Source organism: Ixodes scapularis, unplaced genomic scaffold (genome assembly GCF_016920785.2).
Source record: "Ixodes scapularis isolate PalLabHiFi unplaced genomic scaffold, ASM1692078v2 PGA_scaffold11__112_contigs__length_91849675, whole genome shotgun sequence".
In the NCBI taxonomy this organism is placed as follows: domain Eukaryota; kingdom Metazoa; phylum Arthropoda; class Arachnida; order Ixodida; family Ixodidae; genus Ixodes; species Ixodes scapularis.
In genome coordinates this window covers 50,396,917-50,420,408 of record NW_024609837.1, presented here as the reverse complement: position 1 = coordinate 50,420,408, position 23,492 = coordinate 50,396,917, and the positions used below count along the sequence as shown (strand labels likewise).

The 23,492-nt window shown below is 44.3% G+C and overlaps 1 protein-coding gene across 1 annotated transcript in view; it reads right to left on the bottom strand.

The window, feature by feature from the left end:
• LOC8043413 overlaps positions 1–23,492 on the bottom strand; it is a 72,864-nt gene that overhangs the window by 14,647 nt on the left and 34,725 nt on the right. Inside the window, exons 10-11 of the mRNA XM_042288997.1 lie at positions 9,055–9,173; positions 3,208–3,402 (exon numbers count right to left, since the gene is read on the bottom strand). Coding sequence (XP_042144931.1) covers positions 3,208–3,402; positions 9,055–9,173 — 314 coding nt within the window. The remainder of the gene's footprint in view (positions 1–3,207; positions 3,403–9,054; positions 9,174–23,492) is intronic.

Sequence of the window (23,492 nt, the reverse complement as noted above, 5' to 3'; positions counted from 1 at the left end):
CGCCTTTTTATTTGCAAGGCCCACAGTGACCAATCATTAAAAAGACACTGAAATGAAAAACAATTTTTCTTGCAATATTCACGCCGTTAGACGCAATAGACCATTTGGTAAACACCAAAAGCGCCCCGTACCGCACGCGAGGAATCATGGGAACGCTGTTCCTACAGTTCCCTAGTGATCGGTAGTTTCGACCAATTCGGTGCTTACGCTTCTTGACTGTAATCCGAAGTCACCGTGAATGAGACATGATTCCAAAAAGCGCAATCTTTACAGGAACGAAAAAAGGCACATGTACGACAGGACTGGCGCTGTGTTCGCGCTGTTTTAATCATGTATAATACAAACCAACTAGCCCAATCAAAAGTCGTGTTCCTGAATAGGCGTCGTGTAGATTGGTGAGGCCTGTCATATCACTTGTAGGGACCCATTTGCACGGTGCGCAAAGAAGAGAAGAAGGACAAGCGCGTGCCGCTGGACCAGAACGAGCTCGAGAGGCGGAACGACCGGTGTGACACAATAAGCTCTCTGTGATCGCAGCTACCGTTCATGGATTCCGCACATTGTAAAATAATTGTATATAGAGTATTAAAGAGTTAAGTACCGCGTACCTACAATTATTTTACAATATTTACATTAGATGTGCGGAATTCATGAACGGTAGCTGCGATCACAGAGAGCTTATTGTGTCACACCGGTCGTTCCGCCTCTCGAGCTCGTTCTGGTCCCGCGGCACGCGCTTGTCCTTCTTGTCTTCTTTGCGCACCGTGCAAATGGTTCCCTACACACTTTTAAAACTTCTCTTTAATGTCTACTTTTTTTTTTTCAAACTGTGCGTGCAATCAACCCTTAAACCTGGCTTATTTGTAGAAATATTTTGCATTATTTTAATTTGCGTACAGTTTCAAATACGCTGATATTAACTGAGATAAGCTAAAATGCTATAAACAGCCCCCCTGACTCCGAGCTAAATCCTTGTTTTGTTTGTTATGAATTCTCAGCTTTTTAAGCAATTCCTGCTAAAAACAAGAATAACTATAATGATAATATTGCAAGAAATTTCTGCAACTCAGCCAGGTTGAAGGGTGGATTGCGTACACAGTGTGAAAAACGCTGGCATTGAAAATAAATTTTAAAAGTAATATGATAGGTCTGTGGAATCTACATGACACATATTCAAAACAACTCCGGATTACAGTCAAAAGTGTGTAAGCATTGAATTGGTCAAAATTACCGACCACTATGAAACTGTAGGAACACCCTTCCCATGATTCTTCGAGCGCGGGCCGGGGCGCTTGGAGTATTTAGCAAGTGGTCTATTTAGGTGGAGCTAGCCCGCCTAGCCCCGGAACGTAGTTAACTACGCTCCATTTCTTTGATTACATTGGTTGGAGAGATGATTGACATGCGAATTGTTCGTTGTAAAATTGTTTATTCGTGCCTTAATTGCATTTTGTTTTGACAATGTTTTATTTTTATGCTAGAGAAACAAAAAATAAAGATGGAATCAATATTTTTTTTAAAAGTATTCCAAGATCGCTTTTACCGCATTGGCGTGGATCTATAACAAATATGGCTGCCGACGACTGCAGAGTGCTCAAGGAGCGGACCTCATCGAGCGAATCTATTTTCACGAGTGCGAGTGGTTTTACGTTCAGCGAGGTGTCTAGATGACAATCGTAGCAACCTACGTACCTTGAAAAAAGTAAAGACTGTCGCCAGCCAGTATGCACTTTCAGAAACGCTGTGCGGATGCTTGTTTTTGTTGCGGGACTGGCCTTGCGTCTTTGTGTTGGCGGACGCCTACGCACAGATTTCATGCATGTACGCATCTTACTGGCATTGCAGACGGGATAAGCGGTGGTGAAATAGCGGACGATGCCGAGGGCCTGTCGCGCCTCTGCTCGTACTACTAGCAGGCGAAGTTAGAGGCCAGACTTGACGCACCGGATGCCGGGAAAGAGAGACACTATTCTTCCGAGCATGATCAGCCCCGATACTTATAGAACTTTTCCGCTTACTCTCGGCCCCGACCACCAAGTAGGCGTATCCGGTATGGGCGACGAAAAAATATCAGAACGTTTTAACCTGCAAATAGTAAAAAAATAGAGGGCAGACAAAATGAGAATGTGTGACGGTTATGCTTATGTCCTAAATGCCTTCTATTGTCGTGGCGACGGCAAAACAATGTTTTCGCCCATACTGGAAGTGACGTCAATTCAAGATGGCGGCGTCCTTGCGAAAAACGTCTATATGGTCCGGTCGAGCAGTCAAGGTAATCCAGTGGTAATACGCGGGTCCACTGATATTTTGGCGGCGTCTAGAGCGGGCCGTGACCTCACAACTGAACTGAGTCTAACGACGTAAAAATTGCGAATGTTTAAAAAATGAATTGTGTTTCTAAGAATAACGAAAAACGAAAGGAACCATCAAATGGCAAAGCAGGAACAACGTCTGTAACAAAAAAAAAAAAAAAAAACGCGATCCACATAGAACTCGTTTTTGTGTGCCGACGTTAGCAGTGCCTCTCATTCGCTGGGCGTCTTCCATAAATCGAAATGTATTGCTATTATTAAGCGTTACAGAGAAATAGATGTAGAGGCCTTTGTTAATAAAGAGTTCTACCTACTTTCGAATATATACGGTGCTTGTCGAAATGCACTAAAAAAAAATACTTGCAAGCGCATCGATAGATACCCAGCCGACATATTTACTTAGACCAAAGTGTGTCTTCGAAGAGGATACATACAATTTTATATACCTGGTGTCACATGAAGCAGATATTGTTTACTCGGTTATTTGTTTAACCAATTCACCGGTTCCCGCTGCGACACTGCAGATGACATCGTTTCACCGACAATATTCAGTAAGAGCTTATGAAACGCAGGGTGTGGCAAGTTCTGTGCAACTTATAATCATTCCACAGTCAAAGGGATTTGGACGTTAGCTGATATAAGAAAGTCGAAAAAGAAATCGCAAAGCAACGAGCGTGAACATAAGAACGCCCTGCGTCTATTGAGCTGAGAGTGACTATAATAAGATAAGAGCATACTTTGATTCTGCTCATTATTAATATGCACGAAATATTTATTTAATCGATCCTCTTTTATATCACGAACCCTTTCTCGAGATTTCGGCCTTAATAAGCATAAATACTTCGCTGATTGTCGTCCGAAAATTATGATGTCTGGCCACTTCGTTGCAACGTACCTTCCCGGTATCCTTGTCCACAACCATGCGAGACACGTTCGCCCACGTCCTTAAAGTGGACGAGACGAATAAATCGACGCCGTTCTTAGCCGAGACACGGGACCCCATCAGCACTGCCAGCAGTAGAAGTGGGAGGAACCCCAGGGCAGCCTGTGAGCGGGGAGTTCCCATGGCAGCTACGATGGACTCTTCGTTCTGTGCGAAACGTTAAAAGGTGGCGGTATGAGGTTAACTTCGGTCTTCTTACACCACCTAGAAGACAAGCCCTGTGTCTTTCGCCGCCTAGCTTGCGTGAGCAGCACCACCAGCGCGATTGAGAGCGTTTCGCAGCAAGTGCGACGCTGCAGCCTCTGACGTCATACGCAGGTCTTGTGTTCCAGCATAGCCTCCTATATACTGAGAAAGCGTGGCAGATCGCCACGAGAAGCGACCGCCGTAATGGAAAAGGTGGAGCGGAAGATAACGGATGAGGGACGAGCCACGTGAATGGCGCCCCGCTGCGGCGAGAAGCCGACACACACTTCTCCCGAGCGAACAAGTGTGTTTCGGGTCCTCGCGGCTGCAAAAGCTCTGGGCTGACGTCCAGGTTCCCCGAAAAATGGCTCTGTGATGCTCTGTGCTACCAGATCCTCGCGCTCCAAGTCTGCGGCCGGGCACTCAATGGCTCCGTCGTCGAACTGCAAGGCTTTGTGTGTATGGAGGAGGTTATGGTTCTAGATAGTATCCCCCTCCCCCCCCCCCCCCTCTTCCTCCCGCGTAGAAATAGAAATAGTATTTCTGCGGGACCTCCGGGAGAGCGAGCACGTTTCCACAGCAAGATGAGCATTAAAGTCATCGATGTTTTTTTTTTGTTTTTATTTGGAAGGAATGCTTATTTATTCTTGGTATATTTAGCGGGAAAATGATTCAACATAGCCTCAAATGATCTGGCGCTTAATGTTGTCAATCTGTCGTCGCTAAATCTAGCTTAAAAAATATTCTACTAAATTTAAACGGAATACGCTTCTCACAATGTCACAGTGTCACGTCACTCATGCAAAAATTAACGGGCCACATCCTGCACTGTAAGCACGCCGGATCTTTTGCGGACCATTGTCCAATGACAGCTGTCGGCATAAAACGTTTCCAAACAGTTTGTCAATTCAACACCGCAGTATTGTAGCGGGTAAGATATTTCTGGGTAATTCACCTTGTAATGTGTAAAACATGATGTAGTGAGTAAAACTAAAACGTGGGTACTATTCAAAATACCTGAAACATGAATTTATTCCCCATTTAAACTATCATCTCCGAAGTTTATATCATCTGTACATGCACATGACTGATTTTTGATGGTGGACGACGGATGATTTTAAAGACAGGCACCAATGCGGAGCCTGAACATGAGGTGTAATACCCTTGTCAGACGGGCACGTTAAATGACATTTAAGCAAAATGACATTACAGCTCGGTCAATCGGAGTGTTTAATACGCCACGCTGCACGTGCACACGCCACGTGCAGAACCAGCATCACGAGCTGATTCGCCGAGCGGTGAAAAACATTCCATCAAAATGACATTTACTTTCCCGTCTGACAGGAATATTAGACAGCTTTATTTTTGTTCGATGTCAGCGTGAAGACACTAGTAGACTTCTATGTGCTACGCATTTGAGTGTGTCATGTGAATCCTTGGAATGCATGGCTTCGGCATGCCCCGAGATAGGTAATGACGATAAAATACGGTGAACGTTATCAAGATATTCACTCAAGTAAGCACCTCGCCCGAGTGGTAGTTCTTTGAGACTATTGGAAACTGAAACGAACAAAGAAAGAACTGCACAACGAAGAACACCATAATGTTCGTACGTCTGCCCTTATCAGGGGGTACTAGAGTTCAACCACCGTTAGCAAACGCAAATGGAGACGGATATTTGATTCTTTAGATAGTACTGCATCTTGAAAATTGTCTATTCCGCGACCCGGCTGTTTCATTTTTTTTAAACATAATAAGGGTGGGGGGGGGGGGGGGGGGGCGGATAGGGATGGTCCACTTTTTTGATTATTTTCCCTATGTGGGGCCTCTTTGTTCGGAGTATTCAATAGACTCATTGAATCCTGAGCTGAAACAGTCAAAATATCAGTTTCCGCGCGAAACGTACATTTCCAGATATGAAGAGTCAGGCACCCAGTTGAAAATAACAACCGGTATATCCTCTCGATAAAATATAGAGTGAGGATAGACTATACTGGATGTCGTAAACACCAAGCTAGAGGACAACAAAAAAGGTTCCTGTGTATCAGTCAGGTACAGTGTTCTAAATAGTTGTAGTGGCAAGAGTGGAGGCTGCCGTGTGAAGATTTTGCGCGCAGACGCCACCGTAGCGCTGCTGCTCTGAGCCCTAGGAACGTGCCTCCGTCAGGCTCGTCGTCGGCGCTGCTCGGCGTGTACTACTCTGGTTCGACTGGAGCTTTTCGCGACGCAGAACAATTGTTAATGTGAAAAATTGTAGGTTTTTCTTTGCACTAATGCCTCTAGAGTGTGTGCTATCCTCTACTATTATTATTCGCGTGTTTTTGATGAAGATCATTTGATTAATATTGACCCAGTACTGACAGGTAGTTCAGCAACGCTATCACTTGGGCTGCACGCTTAATAGATGCGAAAGAAACCACGCAATACTGATATAACAAGGAAGAATAGACAAAAAAATCTCAACTCTTCTAATGGTGAAAGAAACAATAAACTGGTGTATTCTTTTTGTCATCCTGTTGCTGATGCGAGGACCAGCGTTGTGTAAGGTGCAAGACCGAGCGCGTTTGGGAACGGCGCGAAGCAGTGTGTGTGTCCGTCTTCTTCCTTCCATGTATGACCGAGACGGCAACGGAGCGGGGAAGACTCCTCACCACTACACCACAAATAAAAGTTCTACGGTGCTACGTTCGGGAGAAGCGTAAAGCCTCAGCTTCGTTGTCTTCTTCGCTCATCGCACATCTGCCATCTGCCACAAATTCTCCTTGGGCTTGGAACTCCAGCGCCACTCGCGGCATCTACGTTGGCCGTCTTCGCGCGGCCCATTTTAAGCGGGCACCGCTTTTGCCACTACATCCTCTAGAACACTGTACAGTAAAAAAATCAAATCATGGTGTTGACGATGTCCATATTCCTGCCGCTCAGTCTACACCTCACTGTTTAGGGCCTGCTTTCTTGTCGATGGGTCTCAGGCACGGTGGTCTCTGGCGATCTCCAACGTGCAGCTTATTTATTACGTCAAAAAAAAATCAGACACCTAAAATAGCGGTGAAACGATTTTTGTACTTTGCGTAAATGTCACTTACAATTATTTCCTTTTTTAACCTTTAAAACACGCGTTAGTTTTCTCCCCTCGCAGTACCAATCGCAAAAAAAAGTGAAAGCCGTTTACAACTCCCTGTAACGCCGAATTAGAGCGCAGCTCTTGAGGAGGAGGAGGGAAGGGTACTGGGGGGGGGGGGGTCAACTGACCGGAGGCGGGATCACGTGACGATGACAATGCCGATGATGTCATCACTGACGTCACTGATGACGTCATCAGTGACGATGACGATGCGAATACCGATGACGTCATTAGTGACGTCACTGATGACTTCACCAGTGATGATAACGATGACGATGCGGATGTCGGTGAAGTCATCTGTGACGTCATCTGTGATGATGAAGATGACGATGCGGATGCCGGTGACGACATCAGTGACGTCACTGATGACATCATCAGTGATGATGACGATGACGATGCGGATGTCGGTGACGTCATCAGTGACGTCACTGATGTCGTCATCAGTGATGATGACGATGACGATGCGGATGCCTTTGACGTCATCAGTGACGTCACTGATGACGTCATCAGTGATGATGATGATCACGATGCGGATGCCGGGGACGTCATCAGTGATGATGACGATGACGATGCGGATGCCGGTGACGTCATCAGTGACGATGATGTCATCGGGTGGGGGTCACGTGACCTCGGCGGCGGGGGTCACGTGACCTCAGGGGAATCACGTGACCTCGGGGGGTCACGTGGCCGGGGGGGGTGACGTGACCTTGGGGGTCCGTGACCTTGGGAGGGGTCACGTGACCTTGGGGGGTCATATGACCTGGAGGTCCCGTGACCTTGGGCATCACATGACCTAAGGGTCACGTGACCTTGGGGCGACCTTGAGGGTTCCGTGACCTTGGGTTGACCTTGGTTACGCCGACGGCGACGGCGACGCCGACGCCGCTCAAGCCGGAAACGGGCGCCTAAGAGCTGCGCTCTAAAACAATAAAAGAATATTTGCAGACTTTACCTTCAACTCGCAGCCGCTAGGAGCGACCACGTGATCTTGAGACGAGCCGCCCGTGTTTAACATAGCTACGCGCTATCGTGAGCGCGTAGCTTACCATAGCGGCATTTTGTTATCGGCTATTTGTATTTTGATTGAGAGCACGTGTTTTCGGCATCGGGCTCTACAAAAAATGTCATCGCCCCAAGCAAAGCGTATATGAAGGCACCTTAGGCAGCCCCAACGTTTGGGGGCCCCGAAATCACGAGTTCACACGAGCGCAACTTTACTGGCGCTGCCGGCTTATAGGCCTCCTGCGCTGAAAAACGGAAAAACACCTTTGGACGTCCGAAATCGGCCAGATTCAAAGCCGCGAAAAATTCGAAAGTGCCAGATTTATGCCACCACCGCTAGAGTATTCGTCTCTTATCTCTGGGCGGTGACGTCAGAACTCCTATCGTCGCGAAGCCTTTTATTAATATTTTTGTTTTATCTCTACTTGGGAAGGCGTGAAACCGCATCTCTTGGCTCACACTCTTAGCATTAGATTTTACCTGTGCTTCGACGGTGTTCGAATTTTTGTTGTTTGTTCGTATTTTCTTTGTGATCTTGCATTTCGCGCCAGGGCAGGCAGGCTTCTAGATCCGTTATAGTCTGAGAAGCTGAAGTTTGTTCTACCCAAAACAAGTGATAAACAAGACATTTTCGCAGCGCCCCATCGACAATGCAGAAGGCCTGTACGGTAGGCACTCACTTGATCGAATGACTTTTTAGCGAATGCAGCCCCGCCCCCAACGTTTTATCGAATGACGCTTTAGCGAATGGGGGCGCTCATTTGAGCGAATGAGGGATTAGCGAATGGCCCTTTGCGTCTGCCGCGCCTCTTGATTTCTGCAATTCTTTTTTATTCTTTTTCGCTTCATTCATGTTTCTCACGTAAACTGTGATAATATACCGAGTGCGTCTGCAGCCTGACCGCGTTTTCAAGACAGCGGTTTTCTACAATCGTCGCAATGGCTGGACTGTTAGATTGCGCGACGGACTTACTGTTTCGAATTGCAGGGGAGGCATCTCGACACAATGGTAGCGTTAAGTACTGTAGAAAGAGGCAGTTTGAGAGGTTGTAACTTCTTTTATATACATATCGCAGGTGCAAGCGCAGCACCCAGTACTCACTCTTTTTTAAGCGCGGTTAACCGGCCATCACGTCCATGGTGCAACGTTGCGTTCATGTTATGATGCCGATGGCGGTGCGATTATTGTGTTTACGCCCTCCTTCGCCTCGGTAGAAGAATCTCAATATTTTTTCAGTAAGTTCTTTTTTTTTTTTTTTGTGTCTGCCGATTTTTATTGTTTTGTACCGAAACGCGTGAAAGAGCGTGTCCCCGCACGCATTTGTGGCACTGACTGTGCTATGGCGACATTTTGTTTTTGTCGATTTCTTTGTATTTCCCCCTTGAGCGCGTGCTGTAGGCATCGGTTACTATAAAGGGTGGCATCATCCTAAACAGAAGGACATAGAGGCACCCTAGACGAAACTATTCCTCGTTTCAGCCTAACGTACCATGGTCCAAAGGTTTAAAAGTAGAACGCTGGACTTTGTGTCGTTGCAAATAACCCACCCAGAGTTGCAAGCTGTCACTTTGGAACCTAGAATCAATTTAGCGAACACAAAATATTTTCCTTCAACAAGCAGATGGTTTCGGTTAAATGTTTCGTGAGTTGGGACGTTGTGATACCGCTGATGGTGATAAGATTTCCTAACTGTGGAAAGTGTACTGCGTGACTCGCGCGATATTACACTCTAGTTGTGAACTGTGTTGTGCTTCGTCGCCGTTCGTCGTTATTGCAAGGGAACTTCTGTTGGGATCACAGAAGCACGAAGTTACAACGATCGCAGTGATAGCGGTGATACCGCGTAACGCGTCTTCACAATTTTTCCAGCGACAAGTACCACCCATGTCGCAGTGATCGCGGATGACCCGGATGTCCTTTTTGACCAGTCACTAGCTATCTGTCGGCGTGCAGCTTCCGTTCAGTTAGGCGTATTTTGTGGGTTCCACGCTGTGGTTGCTCGTAATGTATTGTTACGTTCTTTTACTAAAACCAAAATAGGAATTTCCGTGTTGTTCTTTTCCCTCGCGGTTAAAAAGGAAAAGCAGCAGACAAGTATTTCCGGTTTCGGTAAAGAAAAAAATAAGCGAAACAAGCCTAATCGCTAAAATATCGTTGTCTAAAACGTCATTCGTTGAAATGAGCAATATTCGCTAAAACGTCATTCGCTAAAATGACGATTCGCTGAAATGACCTCTTTTCGCTAAAGTGTCATTCGCTAAAATGTCATTCGCTCATGTGATATGGACCAGCCTGTACAATACGTAGCGTGGCATGCTTACGTTTCTCCCTCACGGTGCCAAACGGCTAACGAGCAATTTATATAATGTCAAATTAAAAAAAAAAAATATATATATATATATATATGTATGTACTTTTTTTTTCGCTTTACAAGTACGGTGTTACAAATATTGAATGAAAACGAACCTACTCATTTTTTATATGTTATATGTTTTTATATCATAAGCATAAAATATGTTTTTGTTATGTTTTATAGAGGGCGTACGGAGATAATAATAGTAATATTTAATGACTCAAGGGAACCACGAAACTACGGAAAGGCGACAGCCCGTGTCATAGAGCCCCGCGGTGCGGCGTCTAGTAAGGATGATTATGGGCTCATATAGTATACAAGACGTATGCCGATGTTGAAATGGAGCTTGTGGGCGAAGGCGCGGAACGATGGAGGTAAACAAATAATGGCAGAACTTGGGGGGGGGGGGGGGGGGTAGTATATTACTTCCTGTTAGCTATTATTTTTGCTGGTTTTCGAGGACCCGCAGTGAGTAGCGAGTACTTTAGAAGTATCACCGCCGAGTGCTTAGTGCGGTACCTCACTTGCACCTTTACATTTAATTGCATTATAATAATAAGGATAACGAGCCTTCCTGATCCCTTCGGTGAAAACAAAAAGCATTTTCTCCTCTAAGAAATGACAAATGTGCCGAAGGTATTGTGGGGGCATATTCAGGGCTACCTATTCGTCTGGCCTGGTCTATATACCTGAGAACGACTTGAAACCTACAAATCCCTAAACGCCATCATCTACTTCGTTAATGGCCAAGCGTCGGCGGTGGAAACCTACCTCCCCAAGCGCCGAAGATAAGCCTCAAGCCGAGCCGTGTCTTGGTTTTAGCAGACAATTTTCCGAAAGTAATGCTTCCTCTGGCGTGACCCGAGTCGCTGTAATGCAGAATTTTGTAGTGTTTTCACTCGCTTGCTTTGGTATTCAAGGTTTCTTTTCCAAATCGCCGTGCACACTGCATTTGTACGTGCCCTAATGGCCCATCGGTGTACAGAACCGTCCGGTCGTGGCGCCGCGGCGCCGGCGCCTCATTTTCGCGCTTGTCGCGCTGCGCCGTCATTCGCCAGCACATGGAATCAGGTTAGCACAGCCAACCAATGCCGTCGTCGTGCGATGACCTAGGCTCGGCGGAGTTGGTGGCATCGGAGGTGTCGTTGGCGCTCCTTGTTTCAAGTTAATCTCAATAACTTCACTTGTGACATTTTGTTCACTTGAAAGCATGACAATGGGGCATTTGTAGAGTGTAACGCTCACGGAATCGATCGCTAATGAACCAAGAGTCGTCGTGCGCCCAGCCAAACACACGGAAAACATCGAAAAAGCGCAAGCATTTCTGTTTATAATGCAATTAAATGCGTGCAAGCGAGGTGGACAAGAATGACGAAAATAATCCTGGAGAAAGGGAACAAGAGGGACAAAGGACAAACTCAAATCTCTAAACCCAGCTAGGTGACTGGTGCGCGACCGAAAAAAATCTGCCTGGTCCGGACGGATTTTTGTGTTTGGAGATTTCTTTTTGTTCTTTGTCTCTCTTGTTTCCTTTCTCCAGGGATTATTTTTGTCAAGAATTCTCTCCCCGTGTTATGGCGCCCTGAGGTAGCCCGCACACACTGTATATAATTATACGTTAAATGTTTGAAGTCAAGACTCAAGACCAAATCAATATCATTCAAAAACATATGCGCTATCGTCGTGTTTTTTTTTTTTACAAAAGCCTTTGCTGTCTCTTCTTTGCAGCTCCCCTCTTGTTCGAGTTTTAGCAATGTCGTGCAAAATTTCTGCAATCTATTGAAGAATGAGGACTGCCTTGTTTCGAGCGGTGATATTTTCAATCCGCTCATTAGGCTTAGCGTCTCCCACACGTCACGAGGAACCATCCAGTACGTCACACTCGCCGGTTATGAACGGTCACGAGTGCTGTTTCGGCACGTGGCTAGACTCAAGTTCCTTGCTTTAGAGCTCTTGAGTCAGTTGCGAGTCAGCACTTATAAGTGCCTTATGCAACATAGGGTTAGTATAACGTACCCTAAAGGTTCAACTGCTGCTACTGCGCTATTGCAAATTGAAACAGAAAGCAACCAGTCGAAAACTTACTTCCTATAATGCATTTCCATTAGAAAACGTGAATGCATTTTCTCTGTGTGCTTGATTATAAAAGAAAATATCCCGACTATTTCATGAGTATTAGGTAGCTTGGAACTTTTTTCAGTCAGGAAGACGAAATAATTGGTCTGTTACGGCATTTCTATTTTAAACTCTCGGCAGTAAACACAGTGCTAAAACGTGCATTTGCGTGCACTGTCGGGCACTGTTAGCGCGAACAGGGCTTTGTTGCCTTCCAGCATGGGGGATGTACTTGCCAAAAGAGCGAGAAATATCTGAAAACCACGAAAGATGGTAAGAAATACGCAGGAACACTAGATCAGCGCAGCTCTTTTTACAACATCCAGTACAATTGGTGGTACCCTTTCTTCAACACGAAGCGTGTGATTGGATCGGGTCCTGACCAATCGCTGACAATACACTCGTTTTCGACGCAAGCTCAGTCGAGTTCACGCCAATTGCTGACGTGGCCATCGTGTTCAGAACAAGTTCAAAGTTTGTGCCGAAACAATGCCGAAATTGAATAATTGGCACTGCAGCTACTACATCCTGCGTTCTTTTGAAAAGGGCAATCTGAAATTTGGGCTCTTTTTCGTTTAAGATTTTTCAGCGTACAAACTTGTGACTTATAGCTCTGCGCAAGCGGGCCAACGTTCTCCTTTTAACTGCCAGCGTTCTCAAAGCGAAGTTTGGTAGATCGAGATAAATGAATCTTCTTGCGTGTCCGGTGAACAATAAAACCTGGAATTCTATCTCATCTAACGAAAAATGACGCATTAGAATCAAATAAAATTCAATAAAATACCATAAAAATACCATATCAATAAAAATAAAATGAAATGAAATATTAATATCTTAAATTACTTTGTCGTAACCTACGAAGATGGTCACTAAGTTATTATTGACTTCATTCTACAAGACCGTCGCGTGCCCATCACTTACGTGAATGCTCTTCACGAAGGTAAGCGGTGAAAGAGTGTAATACTTGGGCTAGTCGATGTGATCATAGCACTTCTGAAAGACAGGAGCACAAATAGGCAACAAACGAACATAACAAATAATATCGTTTGGTCTGGTTGTTTCCTCGACTTGGCGGTTGCCTTTTGGCGCTGCTGTGGTCTCCTGTTAAACTGGTCAGGTGCCGTCAAGCCGATCAGAAGATGGCGTACCGCGTCTCTCATGGAAAATGCCGGGGGCAGGTTACTGTCGACTCTGTTTTAGCATCACCTGACATCACCAGATTACGCGGCCGCAAGAAGTACACCATCGGAGGGAGGCACATAAGAATGCACCGTAGATGGTAACTCAAGGGGATTGCTTTCACCTGCTTTGCATCGATGCTCATATTGGCTCGCCTAGGACCACCTATAGGCATTCACCACGTTAATATGGATCACATAAACACGCCGAGCTCGCTGCTATCCCGACTGTAATGATGCACCTCTGGTTGTAGAAATGCAAGCCGGCTTTGACTACTGCAACGCTTCAATCATGACCAATTGAAATTGCAGCCTCACAGGTGACTTCATGCAATGTGGTGGTGAACTGGGCCAGTTGGTTGACGTTATACATGATAAGGAAAAACAGCTCAGAAAGCACAGACTACGAAGAGGAACATACACATACAGCACTGTCCTGTAGTGTTTTTCCTCGTAGTTCGTGTTTTCTGGTGGTGGTGGTGGTGAAAACTTTATTATCGTGTTTTCTGAGCAGTTTTCCCCATCATGTGTGACTTTATACCCTAATAACGCCGTCAATGCCATTTTGCTTTCGCACCATCAGGGAGTTATCAAAACAAAAGAACGTCTAGCCGGAGTGAGCAGGGCGACCGGGAGTTTGTGTTTCTTTTGTATTTCTTGTGCAACTGCCCAGTAATTTTTAGAGGTGAGGAATGATTTCGGCAGAGTGCCCCTTCATGAAAAATGCGATTGCTCACATCTTTCTTGGTATGCGATATTTCATTGCAACTATTTAAATAAAGCTTCTGCTACACTTGCAAAATAAAATCAAAAAGAAATCTTCACAAACAACGAACTGGTCGTAGAATTTCTTGCAAAAGCCGCCTCATCACCGAAAGGCAGAGGTATCTTTTTCTTTTTCTTTTTTTTGCTAAGAAAGACGGTAGTTTTAGTATCCTATATTCTTTTTAGCCTGTTCTGACGTTAAGCAAATGTGAGTTAAAATACTTGAGACTCCTTAAATTTCAGGAGAGGCAAACACATGTTCGAATTATTTGTGACTGTAAGTCGCCCCGCTTTATTTCATACTATTCATTAGGGTTAGAAGCATTCAGTAACTTAATAGTACCTGTGTTGGCAAAGGGGCTATGCCAACACTGCGTCCTCCATGTTGCGTCATATATTTTTGCGAAATAGACGTTGAACAAAAAATGATAGACGTTTACAAATCTCTGTATTGAGAAATTCGAACGCAGCTCTTGAGGAGGAGGAGGGGAGAGTACGGAGGGGAGGGTATGCCTCTCCTCCTCCTCCGTACCCCCCCCCCCCCCCTCGTCTCCTCCGCGCATGCCATTTAGCAGGAAATTTTCGCTGAATTCTTACTAAATTTAGCTAAAATTTTCCACTGCAATTAGCGAGAAAAATTGCCCTCTTAAATTGGAGAAACATTTAGCGAAACTTTTTCTCTTTCCCCACTAAAGCTAGCGGGTTAAGTTTCTCCGCTAAATTTGGCAGGGAAATTGACGTCGCGTGACCTCAACATCAATTCCGTTTCCCTGCTAAATTTTGCGGGGAAACTGTGACGTCCCATGATGCAACTGCGCGGTTACGCCGATGCCGACGGCGAAGCCGCTGAACCCGGAAATGGGTGCCGAAGAGCATCGCTCTAAAACAATCTGTTCTATATTTGAAGTTGCACCGAAACAAAGAAGTTTCTTTGTCAGATGGCGTTGCGTGCGGGTATATATGGGTCTCACTAGTGCCAGTACGCTCGTGCCAAGTTGAAAACATTCCCACTGAATATTGCTGCCCCGACACTTACAGGGCTCCTAAAAAAAAAAAAAATATTAATCGTTCTGGTTGGGACACGTACGTCTAAAAATAAATTTTATGCGAAACAAAAATTGTTAGCGTCATATTGACGGCGAGAAATGTATTTAAAATTCTGCGGGCAAAGTCCATGACGTCACGGAATGCTGATTCGTTCAACAAAATGGTCATTTGCAAAAAAAAAAAAAAAAAAAAAAAAAAAAGTTAGGTCTGAAACGAGTTGGTGAAGGTTTATGACAAAAATCTAGAGACTGGAGACAAGACTTAAGGCTCGTTCACACATTTGCGTTCGGAGCGACCACTATGCTTACGAACGAATGCAACCGCTGCGACTTCAACGACAACTGTGCGCGACGTGTACACACATATGCAACCGCATGCAACCACACGATTCAACAGCCAATAAGAAACGAGCTTCAGCTCTTTCTCCTAGCCAATAGGAAGCAACCCAGCTACGCTTACAAACATGGCAGACGGTTTCGTGCCAGACGTGGGGTAGCGGGTCCTCACCGGAGCAGCCAGAGGTTTCGGCTACTGCGTACAGTCACGAAGATCTGCTGTGCGCCTGCAATAGCTTTGTAAAGGCTGGTCCAGACATCTAAAACGAACCCGTTATCCGCGACTGCGTCCGTTGTGACTGGAGCGACCGGAACGATCGCTCTACGCCGCGCGTACACTCCTGCTACCACTGCAACAAGTGCAGCGGGTCCGCCTCTCCGTTGCCGTCAGCTGTTTCAGCTGACGGCAACGGACCCGTTATCCGCGACTGCGTCCGTTGTGACTGGAGCGACCGGAACGATCGCTCTACGCCGCGCGTACACTCCTGCTACCACTGCAACAAGTGCACGGCGACCGCCTCTCCGTTGCCGTCAGCTGTTTCAGCGGTGCCTCCAAAAAGAAGGGGACGCGCTGCCACTCACTTGCGTAACAGAAAATAGACAGACCGTCTTCTATGACCTCAAGCTGTATTACTCTTGTTTTCAGGATACACTTGCAGGGTAGTGCATTAAAAAAAAGAAAAAGATGCAGTACGCCGTCTTGCACGATCACGACTTTAATACAAGACTTAGCCAACAGTGCACATCTCGCCACACGCCTTTTCTACGATTATAAAAGACGATGTAATCTTAGCAACAATATAGGAACGTAGAAATATAATTTGACAGACGATGCGAGCGTTCAGGAGTGCTAACACTAATCACCTTTTTCGGGCGATGAAAACGCGTGAAAAATCGCATCCTTTATACAGTACGCACTAGTAATACCTTGAACTTGAGCACATGCATGAAATGCGCCAAAAAAGAAATCCGGGTGATGTTCGAGGACAAAAATGCTAAGAAAGCACCACTGTAGTCGAAGTAAACGAACACGACGGCACGGGCGTTTCTGCTGTCTTGAGAGTGCCGCCACGAGATCGCCGCACGAGTAGGTGGATCGTCCCTTCTAGTACGTGCTGGGTCATCATAACTACACACGACGAAAATTCACAGTCAAGGATAGCGCTTTTACGGGGAACGATGCCGTCCACGTCGACGATCACCACCGACGCCATGTTCTCAGATCGAAGGAGCCAGGGACGACCGGCATGCAACGCGCGCGACCGAGCTCTCTTCGACCTGTGATTGGTCTGTCGCTCCCGTCGTTCCCGAACGTAACGAAAAAGCTCAGCCCGGCTCAACCCCTTGCGTTGCGAACGAACACGAACGAAACGACCGTTTGGCGCTTCGTTGCCATGGTAACTCGTCGTTCCAACCGGTTGCATTCGTTCGTAAGCGTAGTGGTCGCTCCGAACGCAACTGTGTGAACGGGCCTTTAGGGCAACACAACACTCTAAGTGTGGTGTGTTGCCCTTCGTCTTTTTGCCCAGTCTCCAAGGTTTGTCTAAAATGATGTCATTCGCCCCTTCCACCTCAACGTGAAGGCGAAGCCGATCCACCTCTCCTGCACGTGTCCGAAATGCCGAGAGAGGAAACAAGTCATCATCATTATCATCATTTATTATCCTTGAAGGCCCTTACGGGCATTACACAAGGGAGTGGTACATTTGTTATTTTTTCCTTCATCGAACACTTCCGCACGCAATTTTAACACAATAGAGGAGGGACTTAGTCGGATAAAGCAGAAATGAAAGTGGTTACAGAAAGAAAGTGACTACCGACTAAATCGCTTCTCGCGCCTTCAGTATTCCTCTCAATTTTCTTTTTTTTTTGCGTAAAATTAATTTTTTGACACGCGTGTCCCAACCAGATTCTTATCTTTTTTTCTTTTCCGGGGCTTCTTAAAGGCGTGATGCAGGCAATGTGGAATTCTGTGTGTCTGTCCACGTTGAAGAAACTGCCAAGCCAAGCAAACGGGAATCGATAATAATAGGCATTGCGAGACTCAAGGCACGCAGTGGCCAGCAACAAAAATACAAAACACTCATACATATCACGCACTTCGGAGTTATGCAAGTCTATAGGTTATAAACATCCTCATTCAGCCCTGTAATTACGGGTGACTGATTTGCCCTTTGTGAAGGACAAGCGAATGTGTCTAGCAAATATGGGATGCAGATTGCTTTTTGGCGAGGCCACAGTCGCGCTAAAGGTAAAAACGAGTGCTGAGTGTGATGATTGTATTATTTCCCCTAGTGAAGACAAACGCGATGCATTCTGTTTTGTTCCTTGGGTTAATCCTTGCGACAGCAGAGTGAAAAAATGTATCACTAATCTTTTATTAAAGATGGAGTGAACATATGCAGTACGGCTGGAATTCTATAATTATCTCTTTAGTGTAGTCCAGTGCGCTCTATTACATAATGGACTTGCACTGTTTGCAGATCTAGTCCTTATTCATCATTGCTTTACCTAATTTGAAAGATTGTCATAGATTGTGTTTTTCTCACGAATTTTATCACCATTCAATTTAAAGCTCTGGAATCATTGATAAAGAATGGTAGAAATAAAGTTTATGGTCGTTCTGAATTTCCATAGCTTTCATATTAGAGGACCTTAAATATTCCTTAAAGATTGTGTTAAAAACATACACATTACACGAAGTTACGAAGCACGTGGAAGGATGTGACACAAGCGCTTAGCCCGAAAAATAAGAGAAGCAAATAATGCCGTTCCTAATGTTACGAATTCTTAAAGTATATCAGTGATATCAGAAAAATCGGTGATAAAAAGATTAAGTAGTAAAATAAATTATAGTTTATAATGAAATAAATTAACTTGCTGATAAATGCGCAAATTTTAATACGTTTTGCTTTTTGAGAGTAGGGGTCTACCGAGAGCTAAATGCGTGGTGTAATGATGCAACATAAACTAAAATGTCGGTCTTAATTTGGTACGAATATAAAAGCTGTGCTACCGTTCAGCAGGAAAACCCATACTAATACAAAATCCAGTCAACACGAATATTATCTTGAGGTGCAACAATATAGTTTGAGAGAAATGAAGTGCGATCGGCAGATTGGCGCCCTAGAAGCGAACGTTCTGCTCTTTAATTTGGAGATATAAAAAGGATTGTAAATTAGTAATGATTTATTCGCTGTCAGTAGCCTTTCCTGTTCACTGCAAATACTTTTCCGTGGTTACTTCAAACTGCATGGGAAGAACTCCCCATTTTGTTTATGTAGTAAACACCTACCTACGTTTAATAGTGTCACCAAGTCACATGATTAGAATTTCAGGTGCCTAAGTGATGCGATCAGCGTGAAGAATATATATCAGTTTTAAATAAATCGTGATTTTGAATATTAATTATATCGCGATTAGTATCAGACCAGTTTTTCAATGGGGATTTATTTCAATCCTTTTCCGCAAAAATATTCCGAAACTATTTTTATCATCCCTTCGTCTAACAATTAATTCGTATTTCAATATGCATTTTTATTTAAATGAAATACTTAATAAGAAGAAAGATATAAACAAGGGTGAACACGATGAAAAAGAAATGACTTTTGGGCAAACAGGAGCGTTGAGCATGATTTTTACATAGCAGTTCGTTTGTCGGCTACAAAACATCCTGTTGTAAACAAAATAAGAACGCAAAAAGAAACGAAAACAAGCGAAGGAACTTCTTGTTGCAGTCAACTAAGAACTCAAAAGAAAAAAATCAGTGGAGCTTTAAAATAACATAGACACCAAGCTGTTTTTGTTCTAGTATGGTAGGGATTGCATCGATAAGTGGTTAATTAAATTCTACTTTACATTTACAGTAATTCTCTCTTCGGCATTGTCACGATTTTATTATTCATTCTGCCATGTTCCAAGATAGGATTGCAAAGAATAACTATTTTTTATCTCAAGCGATTTAAATGAAAGTAAACTGATCTAGAAACCAAATAAATCTTATTTATTTTTTTTTCACGAAAGTCACATTCGTTTAACAGTAGTTGCAATATTTGAATCAACTATGTGAGGTCTACTGTTCTCTGTCACTGAAGGACGTTTGCTGTGGCATAATTAACGTACTTGTACATACAGACTTTTTTTCATTTTGACGGCGAAGGCATTCCATAAAAACATACAACCTCAATGTGTGTTGCTGCGTGACCTCCTACCCACTTGCCTGAGGTATTTGAACCCATCCGACCATGCATATTCTAATCTTCGATTCTTCCTCGTAGTGATATTGCATGGTGAGTATTATGTTTGCTCGTGTCTTCTGCTTATGTTTATATTCAGCATCGACATACACGGAGAATTATCTGAATAATTTGGATGTTGATCTTTCATTTACACTTCCGTTTCTAGCTTACACTAATATACTAATATGACTGAGAATAACATTTTTAAGCATTTATAGCTTTGAAAAACCCTTTATGTTTAATATTTGTAGGTATTTCTGCCTAGAATTTAAGTAACGTAAATTCCACCCCAGCTTTAGCCCGAACAAGCTGTGGCTAATTTTTGCTGTTTTCGTCCTAGAACCTGAAAGCTGTCATCGAAAGTACTAGTGTAGTCGAAAGTGCACGGTTGGGGCGCTAATCTAAGTGTTAGATATAGAATCCAGCCAATACACTTACATTGTCAATTGGAAAAAAGCGTCGTTTTTTTTTTTTTTTGCGCTGACAGAGTCGCGTTCTGTACATTCTAAAATCCGCAATATTCACTAGCATGCAGTCGAAACTACTAGCTTTTGGCACAACGCTTGATACATTATAGTATAAGTCTCACAATCTAAAGTTACTAGCTCGCACCACGTTTCACCATAGTACACAGGTTGCAAATCCACAAACTCAGTAATAGGCCTTCAACAAAGCATAAACAAGATTTGCGACTCCTTGAGAACATGTGATATCCAACAGACAAATTCTACACCTGTGTACAATTCGCCTAATAATGTTACGCGCTACAATATCCGCGTAAAGAAACGCCATAAAAGCTGCACGACTCACCGTGTGTCAAGCGGAGATTCCAACGTTGTTGATCCGCAGAATTTGGAAAAGATAAGCCACTCTGGGAAAACTTCTCGCCCGTCTGAGCTCGCCTTCTCCGTCGGCGTCTCAGATTAAAGATGATAATTGTCGAGTACGTTGCTTGGTCTACCCTCGGACGCCGGGATCAGGTTCATACAGTCTTTTGCTGTTTTTATTGCGATGACCGTTTCTTCGCCGGACTGAAAGCCCCTCATGCCTCTTTCCCCGATGCTTCATGCCGGTATCGCGCTTTTGGATGTGTGTTTCCTTCTTCAAGGATAAACCCTGACGAGCTTTCGGTCGGATTGAGGAATGTTTGTATCATCTTTCAGTTGGAGACTGCTGCCATAAGAAACCGCCGGGTCAGATATCGTGGTGGCCTTTTTACAGTGCCTTTGTGTTGTCCATCTGGATTAGCTTGTCGAAAGTTTGCCGAGCGCGCGCCATAGGAAAAACTACAAGGTCGAGTAGTGATCGTCCTCTTTTTACGTTCTCTTGTCTTCGGTGCTTTTCAATATTTTCGTTCACCAGCTCGCATCGTGCTCACATTGTTTTTTCACCCATTCCACTTAAAGAAGCTAATAAAGTGTCATAGTAAGACATTTTATTAAGTACTTCGTTAGAAATGCCTCTTCTGTGAACGCATTTATTTGTTCATGCCGTCGCTTGCTTGAAATTCAACAGCAATTGTTTACGAAAGTATTAAGGAGGCCAGGTTCATATGTTTCAGTTAGTACTTAGTTGCGTCATTTTCTATATGGCATGCCACATAAAACAGGATGCAGGAAAAAAAAACGGAGACAATATATAACAGGAGACAGAAAATTGATTTTCTCACAACTCCAGCAATAGCATATATGCTATTGTTGAAGTTCTGAAACAAGCAATTAGTACTCCACCACTAGTGGAGACACCTTTATAATGATTGCATTTTGCTAGCAAAGAAGCCTATTTAATAGGTTTAGGAAAAAAACGTTGTAGAGACGGAAAATTAATGGCATGACAAGATATTGCGTCGACCTTCAGTTGACATAAAATTTCAGTTGTAGATATATCTCGGCACTCAAATTATTTTGTGGATAATAGTAAAATAATCGTATGTCTAATTTCTATGTTTTTCGAACGTGCAACGTTATTTGGCTAACTGCTGCCGATTTCGTGAACCCGGCGTTTGTCACCTACCATAAAGCAATGCGGGCAGCGTTGCATTATGGACGCAACAGACCTGCAAACCAATTCGGTTTCTCCGCTAAATTTAGCGGGGAAGTTGAATTTGGTGTATAGGACTGCGTCGTCTCACAATGCAACGTGCGGAGTGTTGCATAATGGGACTTCACAGACCTAACCACCTATTCAGTTTCTCCGCTAAATTTAGCGGGAAGTTTAATTTGGTGTATATGTCACGTGGCATGAATTGACGTGACGTCAATTTTCTCGCTAAATTGAGTGGGAGACTTAACTTTTCCTGATCTACACGCCAATGTTTTCCCCGCTAAATTAAACGGATAGATTGACGTCACTTGTTCTGATGTCACGTAATGCTGGGATGTTTCACGTATGCAAGACAATTGGCCAACAATTTGCCATACTTTTTGTAATAAGGCACGTTTTCTTGAGGAGCTCCTTTTTATGCAAAGGGTTAATGAGCACAAACGGTTGGTCAACCCGGATTAGGTAGCTTTGCCGTCCTATACATGCACACTTTCCGTGTTTCACTTGTAGTTGAATCGCTTTCAACTATTTTTGCTTTCTCACTACGTTTAGAACGCGGTAACGGCTTTCCTCGTTCCTTAGTTGCTATTTTTAATTTAGGTTTATGAGAGAATTATATTGACAGATGTTACCTTCACACAGAAAGCATCGAAAACAAAAACCAAGCAGTGCACAACCTTGTGCATAACTACCTCGCCCCTCCCTCGCACTCCCCGCAAGTACTCCTGTGTACAGTTAAGTAAAAAGTAAATTTGTTCGTCAAAATCAACGAGAGACATTTGGTATGCCCCAAACTACAGAACTGAACACTATTTTCCACTACCAACGGATTTCGTGGATTGCACACGAAGTCTCAATTACTCCCATGAGCTTTTTCTGCCATATACCTCTTTCATATTGTGAACCCCTGGATAGGAGGCAGAACACCCCGATGTGAAGATCTGTCGACCGACATTTCGCATTCGAACAAACATGAGGATGGAATCTGTATAAAAAATGGCAGCGACCTTCATATCCGAAGTCCTATGATGCGTGGAATATAATTTTGAGCGTGCGACAGTTAAGATTTGTTCAGAAGACAAAGAAGGACCAATTCGATGATATAAGGAATATATCATATTTATGGATTGCCACCAACGTCCCTCAAAGCATCACTATGCACTACAGAGTTTATGGTCATGTCGTGGATGTAGTAGAACACGTAGGTCCCGCGATTAAAGCGGCGCACGTAAAAACTTGCTCAGCTGACCCAGGGGAAGAGCATCCTGCTGCGGACCGCCTAGTTTTATAGGCCCAGTTCACAGTAACAGAATACTGTGACTTGGCTTAAAATTCTGGGGAAGTGGCTGTGTACGTTCATCTGACTATGCTCCTATGGTTACCAAACCGGTGTTGCTGACGCTGCCATCTCTTTGTGCACCACAAGGGGTAGGTGCGGACTGTGGGACACAAGGACGAAGGATCAGGTTTGGAGAGTACAGATTCCATTAAAATGCATTCTATGCACTTTTAACATCTTTTCTTTTTAAACAAAAATACCCGCGGCCGCAGACTTTGACTTGTCCCAGCTGCATTCGTAAATAAATATGACAAAACGAAGTCGGAATCGTCTCACTCCGACTAGCCCCTCGTGGAAGGGGTCAGTAAGCCTCTACATCGTCAACTAATCAATATTCGCCGAACACCGTCGTGCGTCCTAGGCGAAGCAGAGTGAGTGCCGAGAAGACGTAAACCAAAAGCGCAACATCGCTTGCGTCAGCTCGCGGAATGATTCTGCCTCGTGAATGCAGGACAAAAAAAAAAAAAAAAAGGAAGGGCTGACCGGTTTCTCAGCGGCGTTACAGCGACCTTCG